The following is a 21,666-nucleotide window of genomic DNA, read 5'->3' on the forward strand; positions in this document are numbered from 1 at the left end:
AAATGATAACTGTGTCGGGGAAAAATATGGATAATTATTCAGTAAACAGCTCAAGGTGCCCTTTGAAACAACCACCATTTCCAACACCTTGATTAGTTGAGCGTACATTTTTCAGTTTTAATTAATGTTTTGCCCATTACCACATGCAAAAAGAGGAGAGGCGCCAATCTGTTAAATGAAAATGAAATAGATAACAGTGTCTGGCATTTCCCTTTCCCAAGACCAGAGCCAAATCATGCAAACTCAGTCAGTGGATTAAGAGCAGTTATAGGCAGGGGTTATCCGGCCGGGGGAGACGCTTACCATGGCTTCATAATCTTCTGAAGTTTCTGATACCGTCTGCAAAGATTTAAAAACTTTGACGTCAGGGAGACAGCAAACCAACAACGCTCTCATGTCATAGAAGAGTGGATGCTGGAACAGTCTCTCTCTCACACTCTCTCTCTCTCTCTCTCCAGCGCACACACACACACACACACACACACACAAGTATTATGCGCACACACATACACGTGCAAAGACACACACACCAGTTACACTTAATCGGTTTGCTTCTTTCTGCCCACCTTAAGTGAGTGAACAACAAACAGCATAACACAAAAGGCACAATGCTTAGAATAACTTGGAAAGCCCGAAATTGAAGGACATTCGGAAACTCAGTATCTTGCCATGAGGAAATATATTGTCAACAAACATTTCCCAACTTGAAATAAAACAAAAGAAACTTACACCAAAAATACTTAAAACCTGCTTTGACAGAAGGCAATAATGGAAGAAATATCTGTGTGGAATGAGTGCCTGGTCACTCAGGCAACATTCAGTGAGAGAAACAGAGGCATGGGCAGTGATATGAAAAAAGCAGGCAAGCAGAATTACTTCAAAACATTTTTTTTACAAAATGGCATCACTTCTGACCTTACTGTTACACACAGTGGGAATTACAGACTATACATCACAGGACATTGCCAATGAAAATGCGCAACGGCATTTAATTACAGACTACCCTGTTGCAGTTCTATTTTCAACTAGCTGCTCTCTCTTACACGGCACAGTACAAAGCACAAAGTTATGTCGGGTCACTGCCTTGCATTTAGGGTCCTGTCAGCAGGGCACAATTAAACCACAGAAGAAGAAAAACCTCAATAGTCAATGCAGCTCTGAAGCCAAAAGCCAATTATCCATCAAGGTTACACCGCACTGTAGATTATGATTATGTTAACTGCTTGAATGTCTTTGAATCCCATTCACTCCCATTACCATATAACTGCCGCTAGATGGGGCTAAATAACAGCAGGATCCATGGTCATATTTCATACTTTCATACGCTGGAGCAAAAGAGGCCCTGAGTTCAATCTTTTTTATGTCCTGAAAACCTTCTGCAGAAATCACATAATGGTAAGCAGTTGGCAGGAATTCAGACTTCCAAATATTTCAGCCCGGAATGAGTCCCTCTGCACCGGGATGAGGTAAACAATGTTCTCGGAATGAAGCCGTCTGATGCAGCCAACAATTACGCAAAGCGCGTTCAAAGAAAACGCGCTCAGCCTGTAATTGCGCTGAGGGGGAAGGGGGGGTTGTGGGTCCCACAGCACTGTTGAGGGTTGACGGGTTGCGACATAAACCATGCTAATGTAGGGATGTAATACGCTAGCGATTCTCAGCGTCTAGGATGCAGATTTGTGTAATGCTCGTTACAAAAGATGCTAGGAAGTCAATCCCATGCCCTTCCGTGGAGGCTTTGGTTTTTCCCCATGGGGGAACCTCAAACCTGCCCGAGAGAGAAAGATAGGACCTGCTCTTCTGCCTGAATTTAAAGTGATAAAGTAGAGCTTTGTGCTCAAAAATTTTCACAGACATTGAATCTTCTTGTCCTCTTTTGCATTCTATATGACTCTATCCAAAATGCCCTCCAGAGAAATTTTGGATTGCACTGGAGTGCAAATACGAATGCAGAAGCATTTCTTCTTGGCAACCCTGAGACGAGAGGATCTCATTGGTTGAGGGAGGGCACCGCACGGATTCTCTGCTCTGTGACTCCAGAGGTGGCATTGTAATGGCTAAGCCAATGAGGGCCCTGCTGACAAAACTAGCCTTAGACCGCTAGCCCTGCTACAATATACATATCTACCATACATCTCCTTAACGTTAATCTTTTGGGGGAAAAAAGGGGATAAGAGATTAGGAGGGTGTGTTTAAGCGATACCAGCTGAGACCTGTGGTGTGACAGTTACTAGAAGAGTGCTAGGCTAACTTAGCCTGGCAGTGCAAGAGATGTTGCTTGCTTTTGCACCGTCCACGCCCCTGACTACATAATAAAAAATACTACAAAATGCTAAAAAAAATAATTATTAGGCTTATTGAACGCAGGTGACCATGTGATGGAGGATCTCCAGGCATCACCATTCAGGTTCTGAAAATTCAGGCTCAAACTTTGAATAAACCAGTAAGACCTGCTGATGAAACTGAGACTAAACAAAAAAACAAAAACACCACCGGCAGTCCTCTAGGACCAAAGTTGTACGCCTGTACTAGAAAAAGACGCATTGCAGTTTGTCCTCGACGAAAGAAGAGTAAAGAATTTTCACAATACTTTTTTTTCCATTACGCTTGCATTTCTGTTAGACAGGTGTAAACAAGCAAAAAATTGAATCTCATTTAAATCAGGGGTACCATGTAGCCTAGTGGCTAAGGCGCATGACAGTGACCCGGAAGGTTGGTGGTTCAAGCCCTGATGTAGCTGTTGGGCCCTTAACCCTAGATTGCTCCGGGGGGGATTGTCCCCTGCTTAGTCTAATCAAATGTAAGTCACTTTGGATACAAGCTTCAGCTAAATGGCTAATTCTGTTATTTTATTATTTCAATCGGTCATTAGCGAGTCGAGGACAAACGACAAAGCAGCAGAACCCTGGAATGAGGGCGTGGCCTGGGTGGCGTGGGCGGAGGGCGAGGCAGGAAGGGGCGGCACTTACTCGGTTCCGCTCTCCACCATCTGGGTGAGCAGGGAGAGGCCGTCCAGGTTGATGAACTCCTGGGCGAAGGTGACGTCACGGGAAGAGTTGGCCAGGTCTTTGAGGGCCTCCAGCTTGGCGTCCATGCTGGACGACTGGATCCTCTCGTGGAGCTGCTGCGCTGTCTGTGCCTGTAACCCGCGGCAACGCCCCCCACCACCCCCCAGAAGGTGGTTACGCATGGAGGTGGTCACACGGTAAACTCAGGGCCGACCTGAAACGGCGTTTCAAAGGCGCAAGCGTGCAGAGGTCTCTTGTGTTTACATAGGCCAATCCGTAATTTGGCTGTTGTTGTTTTCTGAATACAAAAACAAAATGATGCTTGTGCGCGCGCATGTGTGTGTGTGTGTGTGTATAAGATTTGTCAATTTTGGAGGGAGGCAGTACGTTTTATTTCAGCCAAGAAGAGGGCCTTACTCACTAAGGCACTGAAGTACCAACCGTTGGTGTCAGCCTTGGAACAACTTGGCTACAGATGCAGATCTTTAGTATGTATATTTGATAGCCGTGGTAATGTCCACAGACTAGTGGCAAGGGGTCTACAACTGGCAGGAATGTCAAAACTGCAGGCAAAGCGGCTGGCAAGATACTGCTCCATGTCAGCAATAATAGGTAGCCGCCACAGAGGCGGTGGCGGTGCTGCTACCTGTACTCCTAATGAACTGTGTTATTATTCTGTACTGTGTGTCTATATTGTCAATGTCCTTCGATGTATGTATGTATGGTATGTGGACATGAATTAGAAGTGCGTGTGCGTGTGCGTGTGCGTGTGTGTGTGTGTGTGTGAGATTCAGACACATAATGCACAATGTTCTGCAAATCCTGTTCATCAGGCCCAGGAACCGCGGTTTGGACAGTTTCCGCACACTATTCTTGCCCTTCTAGCAAAATGGGTTATAGACAGCTCCTCAAACGGTCCCGGAAGGTTTATGAATTGTGCCGCTTTACCGACAGCCCCATAAAAGCGGCCGGACGAGGCCCCTGAAAAGTAGGCCTCGTTTGTCTTCTGGGCTAATTAAGGAATATTATTCAGCAGCACCCTTTTAATAGCCTTCAGTAAAGTCAGCACGCCCTGCCTCCCCCTGATGCCGAAGATTAAAATGTCATGAGGTTGGCTGTTACTCAGTCAGGCTCTCAGTTTTCGAAATAAAGTACGGAGGGCAAATACTGCAGTGGCATAATGGACAATTAAGCATCATCCGATACATTATCTATACATTTATCTACAAGCACAAAAGTATTTCTGTTCATAGCATCTCCTTCTACTCCTACTGCTAGCCGTTAGCACCACCTACAGTAGCTATAATTACTATCATTAACATCACCGTCAATACCGCCATTTCCTAATTATTTAGCGAATGGAACACTTATCCATGGAAATGAGCACATTAGGGATAATGGTGTAATGTTAAAAGCTTAATTTCGCTTACAGGAGACGTTGTCAATCGTAGAATGGAACCGTTTTTGATGTCGTTGCGATTCTAAAGAGAAGAGTGACAGAAAATGATGGCTCGCCAGCACAGAGTAATCCAGGTGAAATCTGCTGTGAATACTGTACATTTATACTGTAAATGGATGCAAGCTAATATATTCTAAACCAATGTCATTGATAATGAAAGATATCAAATTTGCCATATTTATAAACGGGAAAGATTGAAAATAAAAAAATACATACAGTACTGTGCAAAATCTTAGGCACCTGTATAACATTCTGTACAGATAAGATTCTTTCAAAAAGAATTCAATGAAAGGTCCTAAATAAATGTACAATACATTTTACAGTACATTTTAATAATTTGACAGAATAGTTAAAAACTGAATCAAATCAATATTTTTTGTGACCACCCTTCAGTGTTAAAACTGCATCACTTCTCTGAGATATAGAACTGCAGGACAGCGTTGGCTAAGACAATCAGCAGGGAGGCGTGTTAGAGAACTTGCCACAGTTGGTTGCCTCCTTGCTTCTGATCTCTTGATCAAGTTTTTATGTAAAAAGTAGTAAATTGCATAGAGTAATATGTTACTTATTTTAATTAAATACAAAAATGCCTAAGACTTCTGCACAGTACTGTATATATATTTTTTTAATGTATTTTAAATTTGTCTTAATAAACACCAAAATATGAGCTGTATATTTGGGCACACACATATGGAATACACATAGGTTTAATTAAATACAACATTCACTGATATTTTTATCATGAATTCTTTTTAATAAATTAGGTTTCCACTTCTGAACGCGTGCATGCAAACTGTACCGTTTGCGCTTGCTCTACAAACCTCAAAATATCCAGCAAATTCATCTCTGCAAACTGTTGAACTGTTGTGACATGACTTGCAGTGACAAATACCTTTTCTGTGATGTAGAAGTTTGTAGAATCCGCATTTTGAAGAGCAAAGTTTTCATGGTTCCCCAGTGACCACCTAAATGCATGGAAAATGTTGCATAAACATTGTGTCCCGGAATGGCTGCCATAATGGCACTAATGCAGTCGGACTGAAACCAGGTGAAAATCCAAGTAGTCCTGACACAATCCTGTCGTTCATGTTCACATACAACAGCAATGAGCAACAGGAGACTTCCGGTGAGTACACTGGATCGCTGACGTAAATGTCAACAAAAGAAGCTTTGAATATGAAACACAAATTAATAACCATTGTAAAAATGACCAGCGGAAAAACAATGACTTACCCTTCGCACACTTCTTTGATAATGGCAGAGAGTGGCTTTTTCTGCGAGAAGAAGAAACATTAATCATTACACGCTGTATGAGTGGGCTCTTCAGATGCCCGTTACCCCAGGATGCATATGCTAAGCGATCAATGCGAAACTGCTGAATTCACACGCGTGCCAGGTCAGTGGAGAGAGAACCCCCGCCTCTTCCAGGTCTCGGAGAGAATGGGGAGAGGGTAACTAAGCGATGGGAAAGTGCGACATTGGCATTTTTTGATGCCGCTAAATGCCGCTAAAAGCCACATAAGTCTGGAAGTGAAAAGGCCTGTTGTGGAGACGGGAAAGAGGCCGTCTTTCTGCTCTGCAATAGTTGCGCAAGGCCACATTAGTTAGAGGAGAGGAGAGGAAACAACAATCCCACATCTTAACATGGCAACAACGCCTCAAGCACTTAACTCCCCATTTTTAATACTTACCTTTTAAAGCTATTCAGATGCCCACAAGAAACGCTTTGGATTTGTGGGACACAGTCGGCAAGGTAGTTATAAAAAACAGCCTATCTGTAAAAATAACCAGTTTTACAATTGAAAAAAAAAAAAAAAATTGACCCATTTTATGTACAGGACTGTTTTCAGGGAATCGAGATTGTTTTTGGCAAAAAAAATCTGATGAGTCATTCTGACATCCTGCAAAGGTCTGTTCTTTTGAACAGGGTTTATGTAACCACATGCATAACAATAAGTACGGTGCTAAAACCTAAATCCTTCAACTGTGTCCATGAGGACAAGTCCAGTACAACCACGGAAATTGTTCAAAACGAATCCTTCCCCATTCCAGTAATAACATAATGTCATTCAATTGCAAAGTAGACATGCTGTTTTAAAGTGCCTTCACCAACTCTTTTTTTTCTTTTTTTGTAACATTATCCATTTATGTAGACGGGTAGTACTTAACTCAGGTCAAACGCTTCCAATCGGAAAAAACTGTTAAAAAATGGTTAAAATTAAAATAAGTTCAAAAACTTTTCCTTTCTAGCAAATTATTCCCCCCCTCCACTGGTTTCAGGTTTAGAATTGTGAGAAAAACCCCATTAATTGATTAATGGCCTGATTAATGTTCTGATGATTAATGTTCTGAAGCTAGAGGTGATGATGTATGGAAAGCAAGCAGCAGCCCCTCTCCTGAGGCACACGACCTCAGGCTGTGAGGCCCTCACGCTACCCGGCTAACACAGAAATACCTGCACACTCCCGCTGCTTCTACTCTAGCAGAGCACAGCCTCAGCCCCGCAGGGCACACTGTAACTCACAAAATGTGCAGCACTCGCCTCAAACCAAACCATTCTGTGGTTTAGGCAACTAATCTCTAAAAGACTGCGCTAAAACAGGCAGCCAAACGGAAACAGAACCGCTTTTCTTTTTTTTTTTTTCCAGGTCGTTTGTATTGTATAAAAATGCTTGCGTTCCTCATAAAACATTGTTAGGTCAAAACACAGTGAAATGTTATCTTCCTTCGCATTTGTGTTCTTACACACACTTGTGGACATAATCATACTAATTTTGTGAAGCATTTTCAAATATACTTTCTGAAAACAAAATAAAAAATGTTGCCTTGCTGGACAACAACAGAAGTAGCCCACTCCTTTCCGGTCAGAACCACTTCCATGTCACTGTAGCCGCCTGGTCCTCCTCCTCCTCCACCCTAACGGCAGCGGCACTGACCTGGTCTATCTCCATGAGCCTGGGGAAGGCCCCCGGCCACTCGATGGCCACCTTCACGATGTCGGCGGGTGGCGGCATGGTGGTGGCGGCTCAGCGTTGTCCTGACTACGGTCTTCTCATTCAACCCTGCGAGACAGGAGGCGGAGACGGACACAGAATCAATAACAGGTCACCTGACCAGGACGCAAATCCTATAAGGGAAGGAGGGTGGTGCTTGGGAAGATCCTTCTATCTATCTTTCACTGGTAGAAAAGCATATCTCACATGTGCATGTCTTACACAGTTATTTTCAAAATTATTTCATAACAAACTGTACACATATTGCAAGTTGTTCCACTGAAAGGAAAAGATCTGACAAAATGCCCAACAGAAGACCGAAAATACACCAAATCACAAACATGCCATTTCCTGGGTTAATGCCCAGGTCAAAAGTGAAGCAACACACCCTGATATGAGAGTTAAGTCCAACAATGTTAGCATACCGGTTCTCCAGGAAAAGGCTTGACGCAGCCTGGTTTTTAGGCGTATTGTTCAAGGTACCATGTGCCCCGAAAGGTCATCGCAAACATTCCCATGAATGCTATGTAGTGGAGCCAAAAAGCCGATCATCGCCGTTAAGCCTCCGGAACCCTCCAATCAAGTTAAGCTCAAGGTCCGTATGGTGCCGGAGTCATGTTACTAAAAACTGAAAACTTTTGAGATAAGCAGGCCTTGGGGAGCTGTGCAACGGCTTGGGTAGCAAAGGCCAGCAAATGCGTGCAATGCAGTTTCAAGGAGAAGCCCTACTCCACTCACTGTTTTATCGTCTTTCTTTGCCTTCTTTCACTTTTCTCAACCTTGTTTCATCTCTAAACTTGCTAGTTAGTAGTTAACTACAGTACCACTTCAGTAACTCACCATGTTATTATCATAACGGCTTCCTTGACTGTCATTAGCACAATTCTGGTCCTCGTGTTGAAAAATGCTGGTAGACTTCAACCGCCTAGAATCAGGACTCGATCCTGAAAGTTCTCTTATACATTCACTAAGGAAGTGAGTGAACACACCTGACTATTCAGAAACACCTGTAAAGTCATTTGTCTGAAATAGTATGGCTCCCTGAAATTGGGGGGAGGTATGTATAAAACCGGTTGTGAACCCTACATTGTGAATGTCATACACGCAGAAAATCTACACTTTAACCACACATGAATTGTTTAATCACAAATGTACAACTTCTGGAGCTCACTGTATAACATTGGTTTACCCATCCTCTCTACAGCAGAGTCATACATTTTTGCTGAATCTCATCACAAAAAGAAATAACATTGTATGTGACATAGCTGGAAGCCTTTAGAAAGCGTCAACTGTCAACAATGTGTCTAGGTATAAATGTATGAACATATTTCAGGGGAAATGTTATTTTGTTTTTAATTACGGTTTGCAGACACGGATAGATAAGTTTCAAATCCAAAAATGCAATGTGCAGACAGAATTAATCAGTACAAATACTCCCTGATCACCAGCAACTGGATAGCTCTTGCATTGCAAGTTATCCAACATGAAAGAGTTATGAATAAAGTTTTTAGGTTTAATCACCAATCATTTACAATATTAAATATCCTAAACTACTGTATATAATACTACCGAGGAGAAAAACAAGATGTAATCAGTAAATTTATCATTTCCACATCTGTAATTTCATGCCATACAGATTCAGAAGCCATAAACCTTTGTAGTAAAACTTTAGAAATGGGCTGGACATAAAAGCACAGTTTCCAAGCACTGCAGTTTAAAATAAATGTAGCTAAACTTAAGTAGGTCGCACAGCCACCATCTGCCCTAAATTTAATGTGAATGAAAGTACCGATGCCCTATTTAGTCCAATGTTCCACCTCTCATGAAAAACTATTTGTAGTTTCACTGGGTGCGCTTGGGAGGTGATATTCAAAAACCGAAACCCGAAGGACTTCACTTCCCATCAGCTTGGATCTTAAACACGGGGCTGCATTTAGCAAATGTCCATTAACCCAGACCCAGTCAGCTCTGGCCTGTGAAACCAACACATGGGGCTGGATCCACAAAAAGGTGAGCAAATGAAAGAAATGTTGTGAAGGTAGCAGTTGAAATTGTACTTCCCTCTAGGGTCATTCAGCGCACTTATCCCTAGTTATGGGTATGCACTTTGCACTTTGTTGTACACCGCTCAGCATAAGAGCGTCTGCCAAATGACATTAATGTAATGTAACTGGGAATTTGGTAAAGAAGTAAGCTCGCTTAGTTACCCCACAACAAATGACAAAGACCTGATATCCACACTTTTCCCGGAACTGCGGTTCAGAGCTCTACGTCTGACCGCTCCCAAACATCCACTAATTCATCCTTTTATTAATGCAGCACAGCTTCCAAAGTGTGCCAATTCGTTCTCGCTAAAAGACCCAGGACGCGGCAATACTTCTGATTCACTGCTATAGGATTTATACTTTAACAGCCGTGCTCTCAATCCAAAACTAGTTAACTTGAGGGACCAGCCGTCGCTCAGCTTCGAGGATGGTTGTTATCCGCAGCGTGGCACGGACGGACACGATGAGAAATGAGATTTAATTCAGGAGAGAGACGGGGGTGCATGAGTGCAGCGGAGAGCACAGCTTCCAATTATAGGACTTCTATTTCCGCTGCGGCCACACGCGACTCCTTCATACACACTCCATTATAAATGGAGCAAACAAAAACACGAGAGGCATAAATGTCAAACATTTACTCCTCAGCAAGTGCTGATGGGCTGAATCAATCCGGCTTTGCACAGACACTCCAAGTATTACGACATTCTACATCTGCAAGGCCCAAGTTCTTGTGCGTGGTCATTCCAAGCACTTGGAACTACTTCCCTCAAGGGTCCTTCAGCGCACTTGTCCCTGGTTATGGTTGTGCACTTTGTTGTACGTTCCGGGAAAAGTTGATTAGACTAAGCAGGAGACAATCCTCCCCTGGAGCAATTCAGGGTTAAGGGCCTGTGCGGATCTTATTGTGGCTACACCAGGATTAGAACCACCGACCTTGTGTGTCCCAGTCATTTACCTTAACCACTATGCTACAGGCCGCCCTGTAAGAGCCATTAATGCCTGTAATGTAGTGTAATTTTCTATCGATTTTCATAAGGTGAAAGTACAACGACTGCCAGGGCTAGATGTTGCCAACATCTGTTGAGAAAACAGGACCTGGACTGCAAGCATTGTCTGGCTGACTCACAACGCAGAATCACGGAGATGTTTGGAGCGGTTTGCTGTTCCAGCCGGTACCACGACGCACCATCTTTTCCAGGGTGTGCCACTGCGAGCGTTTTTTTCCCATAAAAAAGTCCAGTTTAATTTTTTTTCATTGTATGAGTGGGCTGAATTAGAACACGGTTTTGCTTTCAAACCGATTCATCAGAAGCCACGGTGCAAGTTTACGTACTGTCTTAGACGTTATAAAACAGCGCAAGTCAATATTAGGCAATAAAAAGAACAGCAGGTGGTGGAGCTGGAATGAAGCTCCTACTGTCTCCCGAAATCTCTCCTTTTCAGTCTCCGCTCGTCTTTGACCTCATTCAGCAGCGATGCGGTTTGAGGAAACCAATGCAGCTGAAAGAGGAGGCAAAAATAGACGGCCATTGTACCATCCGTTTCGGGGCTGCCCCATTAACGCCAGCAGAGACAAATGTGTCAGCGCTCACACCGGGCATCTCTCCCATCACGGCACATTCAGGTTTCAGTAGGAAATTCATATTAACGACGCTGACACTGACTGTCTCCCCCCATGCAAATCTTTCCTGCATTGCCCTTTTAAAATCGCGGCCTTCGTGTGAACGTGTGAAATAATGCGACGGCTTTTGGGGCGAAAGACGCTGATCTTAACAGACGGAAATTTCCGGAAAGCCCAACACTCACAACACTTACCCCCAGAATTAAAATATTCCCATATTTGTGTCCCATGCCACAGAAAGCAAAGGGACAAGCACTTCTCCTAACACCGGCACCTCCACACACCTTTTAACCCCGGCTCATCTCGCCCGCTGCTCACCTTCAGGTTATTGATCGACTATGTTCCCTGTCTGGATACAGTCCCAGGGAGAAACAGAAGACATGCGCTCCCCCCTCCACCCGCATACTCCACATCTGTAACCTCCAGCACAACGGTCAGTACGCTTCCCGGAAAACTGCCAACCAGCACACCGACCGGGTCGATGAAATGCTGCTCGCGCTCACTCTCTCTGTCCTCATTTCTTTGGAGGCCTAGGCTGGTTTTTCCAATACTGTGAATGTCCCTTGCAACTAGGTTGTTGCACGCATTTGGTGGTATTAAGGGCGTGACTGTCAAGTTAATCACGTCACTTTAGCAAACATCCTTTAAACTGCGAACGCATCAACAGTATCTTCTCTGCATAGCCTGGGGGAAAACAGCAGTGAAATCCTGCCTCTTGCAGCTCGTGTGCGATTCGTCACTGCAGGGCCGGGCTCAGAATGTCCTCACGCTCAAACACTGGGCTGAAATTGTGCCCCGGGCGAGGTTGGTCACTTAATGACGTATGACGACAGGACGAAGTGCGGCTTGGCCCCCGTAATTAAAGAGAGGCAGTGTGGCCCAGTTTGAAAACATATGGTCCTGTTTTAGCTTTCTCTACTGAGGCCTGTTTAACCCCTCATTTGTTTTAATGTGGACAGGAAGCCTCTCTTTGGGCTTCCAAGTTGAGCAACCCGGTAAAACCTTTGAAGGTGTTATTTTTATTTTTATGCAAAAATGGATCACCTCTACACTGTGAGGTCAACATCTTTATTTTCCGGGTTTATAATCATTTGTTCAGTATTTTGGTACACTTTATACAAGTTATTTTATGCATCTAAACTCAACACATTTAAAGCTTTAATATGACCTTTCTTTTCAAGTTTTCAAGTTTCTTTCACAAATATCAAGTGTTTCCTTTCAACGTGGCCACAACAATCAGAATAGAAAAATGCTAGTCCTCTGAACCAAAGCATCAATGCATCCAAGGTCAAAACCAGCCTGACAAGACCACTGCTCTTTCAGCATTGAGTTACGTAAATGCTTCGACCGCTCTCCCAAGGGGGGAATAACAGTAGGGCACAGTGCAAGAGATTCACTGCAGGAATCTGACACAATCTGTACCCAACCAGGGTCGAAAACCTAATCGCTTTGGATTCAAATACTTTTCTACATGTTACTGAGCTTGTCTGGTGTTTTGGAGGCTAGGAAATTCTGGCATTGCATTAGGCAAGATCAAGGCATACAGTATTTGATTACAAAAGTCTACTGAAAATTCTGAAAAATGATGATTAATCTAAATTAGTCCTCCTTTTAACCCTTAGTCCCACGGCCGGGCTGGGTATATTTGCATTCATTCCAATTTTTCATGGTGAAATTTTCTATCTTGTCACACAATATACCAAGAGTGTTAAAACTCACATACATTCTATAACTATTTTATGATGAAAATGTTTTCGGGACAACGGTTCCTTATTTTGTCACATGTGGAGAGGCAACACACAAATCAGGGTAAAGTTTGTATCCCTGGATTTTCGGCCCAAACTACATGCCAACTCTGAGAAACATTGTCCATCATTCACTCAGCAATTCTCTGAAGGAATATCATTGTTGTCAATTTTGACGTTATAGACACACTGACAGTACTGTGTGCACACTGTAAGAAATATTACCACCTCCAGTTTATACAGTGCCATGAAAAGGTATTTGCTCCCAATGTGATTTCCTCCATTATTGCATATTTGTCACATAATGTGATTTCAGATCTTCCGACAAACTGTAATATTAGAGAAAAATATGCTGATTAAACACAGAACACATTTGGAAAAAAAGTATCAAACTCCTGTGAAAACTTAATAAATGGTTGCACCACCTTCAGCAGAAATAACTGCAACCCAATGTTTACTATAAATTGACAACAGTCTTTCATATTGCTGTGGAGGGAATTTCGCCCACTGTTCTTTGCAGAACTACTTTAATTCAGACAGATTGGTAGCTTTTCGAGCATGAACTGCTTGTTTCGGTCAACAGCATCTCTATTGGGTTAATAGGAGTTGGGTAATTGAATAAAACATCAGACAAAAGACCTCAATCAAAGGATTAGTAAATTAGATAGCTAATGTAGTTTTCTACAATCTTCCAGACACACTGCTGGCAGAGGTGACAATGGAAGAGCAAGGAGAGGGAGGGGGTGAGGGAAGGAGAGGGTGACATTCAAGGGGAAAGGGAGATAATTTCAGCACACTTCTTCCATTAGCATACATGTACGCTCAGTGAGCAATTTATTAGGTAGGCCTGTACACCAGCTTGTCAACGCAAATATTTAAATGAGCCAAATGAGCAACTAAATGCATAAAAGCATGCAGACGTGGTCAAGAGGTTCAGCTGTGTTTCAGATGAATGTCAGAATGGGGAAGAAATGTGATCTAAGTGACTTTGACCGTGGGTTAATTGTTGGTGCCACACAGGGTGGTTTGAGTATCTCAGAAACAGCTGACCTTCTGTGATTTTCACACACAACAGTCTCTGCAGGCAGAAATATGTTGATAATTAGAGGTGTCAGAGGAGAAGGGCCAGACTGGTCAAAGCTGACAGGAAGGTGACAGTAACACAAATAACGACACATTACAGTATGCAGAAGAGCGTCTCTGAATAAACCATAAACTATACACTATACAGCATTCTCCACCTGTAAAGACTCATAATATCATTTGGTTTCCAGGTCTCATTATGAAGTCTCTCAATGCCCTTTTTGGAAACAGAAAAAACATGCAGAATACTCATTACTGGTGATATTGTCAACAAACTTGAACCAGAATTTCCCCAGCGTTGCGGCTGTGGCTCCATTGTGTTTCTAAGCTGACCAGGCACTGCCACAAGCATCTGTATCTACTGGCAAAAAAAAAAAAAACTTCCACTATGTACGAGCTTCTGTTATTTTGTTTCTTGGAACAAACTCCCAACGGTCACCTTTCAGAAGAGGCCAGGATTATTACTCAAAACGTTCAAGAACAGTAGCCATTTTATTTCAGGCATGCGTTCAAAAATGGGGGTGCAGCAGGGGTTAAATTAATGCAGACAATGTGAGATTTAGCTGAAATACAGAATTGGCTTTAGTGCACATTCAGGTCAATAATTCATGAGGGTAACACGAGATCGTTCTCCTTCTCCGGGAGAGAGGACAGCCACTCGGGCTTGGCATCAGAGATCCCTTCCCAATTTTAGAAAAAGAGTGTATGGCTACCGCCAGGCAGCTATTAAATCCAGCATTGCTCTTAGAATTTCAGATTTGTCTGTTGCCTTTGTTACATTTTAATTAGATTTTACTAGCTTATTTACAAATTCTAAATTCCTATTCTTTATTCATACTCCTACAAAAGACTAAGAACATTAGAACTATGAAAAACACTGATGAGAACAGGCTGTTCAGCACAACGGGGCTCATCACTATTCTATACAATACTTGGTGAAAAACATTTTAGCTCCGTTCTTTTGAACGTCGCTGTTAAATTGAATTTAAAGGTCCCATATTGCATACCTTTTCAGTGTTTTATTTTAGGTCCTGGTATCCATAAGACAATATATGAGTGACTTGAAGTACAAAAACAAAATCCCTCTCAAATTTTACATGTGCAATCTCATGAGCTTTGCCAAGAGCAGGCTGTTTTAGTGACTGTGTCTTTAAGGATAATTGATATCAACTAATCTCTGTTCTGATTGGCTGGCAAGCTCTAACAAACTGGAAGTCTGTGCCAAGAGCTTGGACTTGTTCTGGCTACATGGTGGGCTGCGCTGAAGTCAACAAGCGTATCGTTGTGATGTCATAATTTCGTTGTGATGTCATAAGTCCAAACGGCTCATTTAAATGCACATTTTCTTCATACAGATTGTGTGGATTTATTTGGGGACTCAGTGTTTATATAACACATTCAACTCCTTTATAATCAACATAGCAAGGGAAATATCATTTTCAACATTTTCAAAACAACGGGACACCAAATGAGTAAGGCCAAATGAGGACTGGGCTCTAGTCTTCTATGTAGTGGTTCAGAACGCTCAATCATACATACACGATCAACACAGAAAAACCAATGAAATTTGAGCATGTACTATTAAAACCAAGCAGACATTCCCCCCACTGTCCATCATCGAATCCTGCAGAGTGTCAGTCTGGCTCCAGCAGAGAGGGACTGGCTGTTTTGACGGGCCACCATCAGTCTGCCTGCACCGCCTTCAGTGCTCTTAATGAGCAGCTCGGCTGGGGGAGCGCAGAGTGAGGAGACCGAGCAGCTGGCAGAGCGAGCGGCAGAGGAGCCACACGCTGATCCGGCTGCTCCTAAATTGACTGAGGAAGCCGCAGCGATTGGACAGGCCCGCAAACGCACTCGGGCCAGCCAGATTGGGAACAAAACAAAAGAGATGAATATTGCCTTTTCAAAAATCTAAGGGATCTTCACGTTTAAAGGCCCACATGCATTTTATTGGAGCTTTTCATATCATCTTGGAGATTTGGCTTGTGTTCCATACTGATTGAAGTAAAGCAATTGCAATTTTGGTATTCGTATTTAGTCTAACTGCTATTTTTCCAAGCGATGTGTGAAATGATTTCCTACGTGATGTGACGTATGCTTTTGCATAATTATTGGATGATGTTGCTAAATGTTGAGCTGATCAGAGGAAGCGAAGGGGGAGGGGAAATTGGGCTCTGAGGGGTTAGGGGCTTTTCAAAAAACCTGAGACCTATTTTTGGTCTTTGCAAACATTTGTGGGAGTTTTTGATACTAAAACCAGGGAGAGAGTGCTGATGGGCCGTTAAAGCTGTACAAACTTTAAGAAGGCCTCATGCCACAGAAATATGACCACCTCAATAACAGTGGTTTAAAAAAAATGTTTTGAAAACTGAGCAGAAAACATCTCACTTCAGAAGGCCCATGCGGGTCGTAATGGTGTCCAACGGCTGCAGTCCTGCTAGCTTTGAAATGTGACACTGCAGTAGCCTCCATGAATCAAGCTGCCAGCCTTTCTAATCAGAACTCTTTATCTACATCCGGACATTAGCCTGCAAGAAGCAGACCCGGAGGTGGTGGAGGATTAGCAGGTTATTTATGAAGGCTGATTTATGCGCTAACCTGCAGCTGTGAGACTGCCGTCTCATGAAATTTTAACAGAGCGCTTCCCGCAAAAGCATTTTTAATTGTAGGCCATTACGGAAAACAACGATGAAGTAACGCCGCATTATGTAAAGGAAATTAAATTTAAGTGAAGGCGTCATTTTTTCTGTAATACATTACGTGATAGCAAGCTCGGCAGTCACCAAAATGTATGCAGTGAAACTTGCAGATAAGAAAAAAGTCAGACACCTTACAAAATTCATGAGGTACAGATTATGATCAAACCCAGGCCCTAATAACTAGATAAAAGCAGAATCGACCCAACTTCCATTTCCACACCAGGTAAAGGCCTGCATGGACTTCAATGGGCCTGCTAATCTGACACCACCACAATGAACTCCACCTCACAGTATATACACTACACACTACAAAGATAAAGGCTCTTCCTCCGACCATTACAAAGCAAACCAAAGGCGGCAGTGACATCCTGTGAACGGTTACGTCTTTGAGCACACACACACACTTGCTCGGTCACACACAGGCTCGTGTTTAAGTCCGAAGGGATTCTTTATGAATGGCCACAGTCCGATTCCAGTTTGGGCAGACAAGCATTTACAGAGCAGAATACAATATTCACACACAGTACATTAACCTCCCTCACTCGGTTACATAGCTTTGTGAGTAAATGGTTTTGCTGCAGCAATAGGTGCTTCGAAGGAAACCGTTGTGCCTATTAACAGCGGCGTTTTTTTGTTTTGAAGTGCGTAACAACGCTATTACTTGTTATTGTACGAGCAACTGACAAAACACTGAGTGATAAAGAGAGTGGAAAACACAAAGAAAGAGCACTGAAAACATAAAATGTTCAACAAAGGGAAGACCCACATTGTGCTGGGCAAGAGATTGAAGGGGGAGATGCTTTCAAGGTTCCAGTTTTCAGAAAGCGTGTACATGCACGCAGACAGGGCCAGGATAAATCATATGTGCATTTTGAACAGTGCACAGTTCCGCGGAGAAGATCCTTCCTTTTTTCTCGCAGTCTCAGTGACTTGTTTTATGACTGAGGCCCGTTCTCTGCTCCGGTAACCAGGATATCCTGTCGAGCGACTGCAACGGAGCCTCCCCACCTCCAACAACAGTTTGCCATTTTGAAAAGAGGTTTGTTTTGCCTGATGTTAACCGAAACAAGACAAATATCAATTCTCTCCTCAAACCCTTCCCTTTTTCTCAAACACCTGGACACTTCTGAAAAGCATGAAATCGTAAGCACTGTGATTGAATGTTTCAAGTAATGTTTAAAAAGATGATGCAATACATTAAGCACATTAATAACAAGAACATTTAGGCATTAGACAGAAATTCACAGAAATTGGACCGTATTAGACAGAAAAGTATTAGACAGAAAATGACATTGACCCACACAAAGTTGTATAGAAGCGTTTACATTACAGGACTAAGTAGAATACGAACCATTGCACATTCGTGCATCCAATCAAGGGCTGGTTCAAGCAAACACAGAGTGAAACATGTACTTAGTGACTCTTATCTTAAGTTTCCAGAAAACTAGCAAGGTCCTAAACGTTACACATTGGAGTGGTCAGCGTCTATAAATTTGGCCAACAAACCGTTAAGGAAGGCAGCACAGAAGCCCAAGACGGAGGAAACCACACCCTGATTCTTTGAGACCTGGTTGCGCCTGGTCACAAGAGGGACCTCTCATTTACCCGGAAATCCTGTCGCAGGGTGACAAATACGGCAGATCCTACCCTGCTGATATTTTAATAAAATAAAACGCTTCTCCTCGTTGCGCCGTCGTGCGGGAATACAGAATTTACTCACGCGTTACACCAGCAGGGTCCTCGGGCAGAATGTATTTGAGTGGCTCGTAGGTCCAGCTCGGTGCAAAGTGCTTGGCTTAAAACTTTGCGGCGCTTCGACTCAGCGAGAGGAGAACAGAAGGAGGAAGTAGGCGTTTTTCAGCTGAAAAGGAAGCTGGTCTACCGTTGCGACAGAAAGCGGCAAAACTCAAACGAAATGGCTGACTAAGAACGAGCTTCCCGTCTCCCATTCAAACCACACAGCACAGGGCTCATACGGTGTTCACTCAATTCTCTTAGTGATGGTACTTGAATCCCTAGTTTTGATTTCCTCACCAAGGAGAATGCTCAGAGAACGGGCACTGCAAACGATGATATCACGTTCATGCGCGCATACATAATCGAAGCAATGAGAATCCCGATTCATTAAACAAATTACAAGCTCTATTGCATGCGCTCTTTCTTATATTTTATTTACACACACACACACACATATATAGATATATATACACAAACAAATTATGTGTGTGTGCGCGTTTATAAAATGTTTATATACACACACACGCTTGTATGTGTTTGAGAGACAGAGAGGACATGCTCTCACATTGTCCTGCTTATTGAGGCTGAAGCTGCACTGGGCCTTTGGTGTGGTGTTCATGTTTCAAAGGACCCCTGGCTTCTCAGCGCAAGAATCAGTCAATTCCATCTATAAATAGACCCCATCAGAGCGTCGAACAATAGGAAAAGTTTAACGAATAGATTGTGTTGCAGCGCTTCGTCTCCAACGAAGCTAACCTTGTAGCACTCGGTCGGATCAGCCGGTTTTATTAGCAGGAGGCCAAACGGTCTGGCAGATGAGGCAAAATAAGAAAGAAATTAATTATGGTGCAGGCCTCTATCCCTGGATTAATATTATATAACACAGCTTAAATCGCAACATTATCGTCAGTTCAACAATAGTTAGGAAAAAGGGTTTACGTATTCAAATGGAAGCGTTGCAAATGCCACATGCATTCCTGTCACATTAGGAGCTGCAGTCATACAGACAATGTTGTGAATATCATGAATATCATTTCTGGGGGGGGGTAATTTGGTTGCTGCCATACATGAATGGAGGCTGAAGCAAATTCCCTCTTCGCTGTAAAAGCAATTCTGGATCCTGATATGAAAGTTGGTACATAAATACGGCAGCCTTTTTTTTTCTTTTTACATGACAGCCCTAGTCCTAGACTTATATAGCACCGTACTGAGTTTACAGTTTGATCTTAGTCTGTGCTCCATAGAATCTTGTCCCTTACTTCTATCCTCATATCTGAACAATCCCAGCTGTGCAGATATTCATTCACACGATTCAGTGCCTAATTTTTTGCTTGCACAAACATAACCAAAATTATTCCAGTAAACCCTTAAATATCATGATAACAATAAATTTAGCAGGTGTTGCTTTTGTTACAAAAATGTCAACAAGCATTCCCACAAAGCAGATGGAACGAATGTACTCTGGGGTTTTTTTATGTGAATAAACGCTCTGTAAAACCCTGCATTCTTTAAAAAGAAGCGGATGGCTCTGGGCCAGTGGCTATGGCCACACCACAGAAAAAGAACAAAAAGAAGTCAGCAGAAGGCTCCTGAAGTTTGTTCTTCAGCCTCGGAACTGCAGAGAAGACATTTTGTTTTTTCCCCCCACTCCGTTCCAATTAGCCCTTCTCTCTACCTCCAGAACCCACAGTAGGTGAGCCCCTCACAAGGCTCTCTGCCAAAGAAGATTAATTCAGCCAGTCAGAACGCATTTGTGGCACAAAGCGAACAGCATGTATGAAGCTCCTGTTGGAACAGCTCTCAAATTGCAGTCCCCTAAGCTGTAAAACTGCATTCAAACAAAGCCAACCTCAGCAAGGTGCATATAAAGTAGAACCGGCTATAGCAAATCTTTCACTTGGCATAATAAAGATTATGTACGCCAGTTGTCAGGGTTGTTTCCTTCCTCTATGCTGGAAAAACAGCCCGGTCAAAATAAATAATCCCTTTAAGTTAAAAAATTGTATCACTTCACCCCATTTCCCTTACTTTGTATGCTGCAATACTTCACAGCGTGTTTTATCACCACATAATGCTACCAGCGCACGGACACGAAAACGTTCGGGGAAAACATTCCAATAGAACGTCTATCGAGACTGAAATCCGACCGCAAAAACGTCCATTTTTAGGACCTCGGCGTTTCCCCCCGCGTCCCTCGGAAAAGGCGAAACGTCGGGAAAGCTGCCAGGGGCTGTCGAAGCCCACAGCCCCGTGAGTCACAGTGACTGTGTGACCTTCTGCTCCATGGCTCGAAGAGCCCCGACAGCCACGCGAACCAGGTCAGCGTTTCCACCGCAAGCTCACTGGACTGAGAAGTCAGACTGCTACAACAAAAGACTGCGGGCAAACTCAAACACAACACTGGCTGGTGAAGCAGAGCAGTACCAAAGCCTTCACTGACTTTCCAATGTGTGGATAAATAATAATAATGATAACGATTGTTTTGTTAATATTTGGCGGAATTCTCTTCACATTCCGACAGCTACTGGTATACATTCAAAATATTTCTTCTTCTGCTCACATTTGTGCCAAAGATTGCCTACCCCAGCTTTAAGTTACAGTTCAACAGTGGTAGGTTAGTATTGGGGTACTACTGTGCTTAGTGTACAGATGTCCAGAAACATATTTGCAACCGTGTTATTAACAAGATGATCAAATCTCCCCAGTTAAACTTTTGGCCAGACTGTCACTTGCCAGTTTCCAAAACCCACTGAAATTCCATATCCCATATCCCATTAATCCATTCAAATTGGACAACACGGACCTAGAGCAGCCACTTGTAGACCCTGTCTGGGATGACATTTCCTTGACTCGCAAATCCGTCACATCTGATAATAGTGGTCTCATACCCTCAATTATATCCACTTATACGGGAACAACAACATTCTAACAATTCCTTCAGGTCCCACAAGATCTCAGTTAATACCGTATCACTCTTGGCTCTCAAAAATGGGTAATCTGAGCTGGGAATAAATTCAAGCTGGGAATGCTTCTAGCTTTTGTGGCAAGCAAGAAGCTCAATATCAGGAATGTGACCTCTAATGCTCATTTTGAACCAACAGGACATGGGACTAAATCAGAGACAGACTGAATTTTAAACAAAAAAGTGTTGTGTGCCATACTTCGATGTACAATTCCGGAACCCCGTCCATGTCTTCGTGGTAAATTTAAGTTGTATATTAAGAGTGACAACATGTTTAAAGCAAGTGTGTGTTTGACAGTTAGGCAAGATTGACA

General features: G+C 43.0%; 1 protein-coding gene across 7 annotated transcripts in view; it reads right to left on the minus strand.

Moving 5' to 3' along the window:
* Positions 1-21,666, minus strand: part of elmo1 (engulfment and cell motility 1 (ced-12 homolog, C. elegans)) — a 115,017-nt gene that overhangs the window by 76,183 nt on the left and 17,168 nt on the right. For 2 of the 7 annotated variants that reach the window (XM_061254970.1, XM_061254964.1), the window contains exons 1-7: positions 18,374-18,506; positions 7,404-7,529; positions 5,701-5,741; positions 5,360-5,432; positions 4,439-4,489; positions 2,970-3,139; positions 304-339 (exon numbers count right to left, since the gene is read on the minus strand). In XM_061254970.1, coding sequence (XP_061110954.1) covers positions 304-339; positions 2,970-3,139; positions 4,439-4,489; positions 5,360-5,432; positions 5,701-5,741; positions 7,404-7,481 — 449 coding nt within the window. In that variant the 5' untranslated portion in view covers positions 7,482-7,529; positions 18,374-18,506. Of the gene's footprint in view, positions 1-303; positions 340-2,969; positions 3,140-4,438; positions 4,490-5,359; positions 5,433-5,700; positions 5,742-7,403; positions 7,530-18,004; positions 18,023-18,159; positions 18,234-18,373; positions 18,507-21,666 lie in introns of those variants that run through there. The other 5 variants (XM_061254971.1, XM_061254969.1, XM_061254966.1 and 2 more) reach the window with 4 other exon arrangements.

This window comes from Conger conger, chromosome 9, assembly GCF_963514075.1.
Source record: "Conger conger chromosome 9, fConCon1.1, whole genome shotgun sequence".
NCBI classification, from domain to species: Eukaryota; Metazoa; Chordata; class Actinopteri; order Anguilliformes; family Congridae; genus Conger; species Conger conger.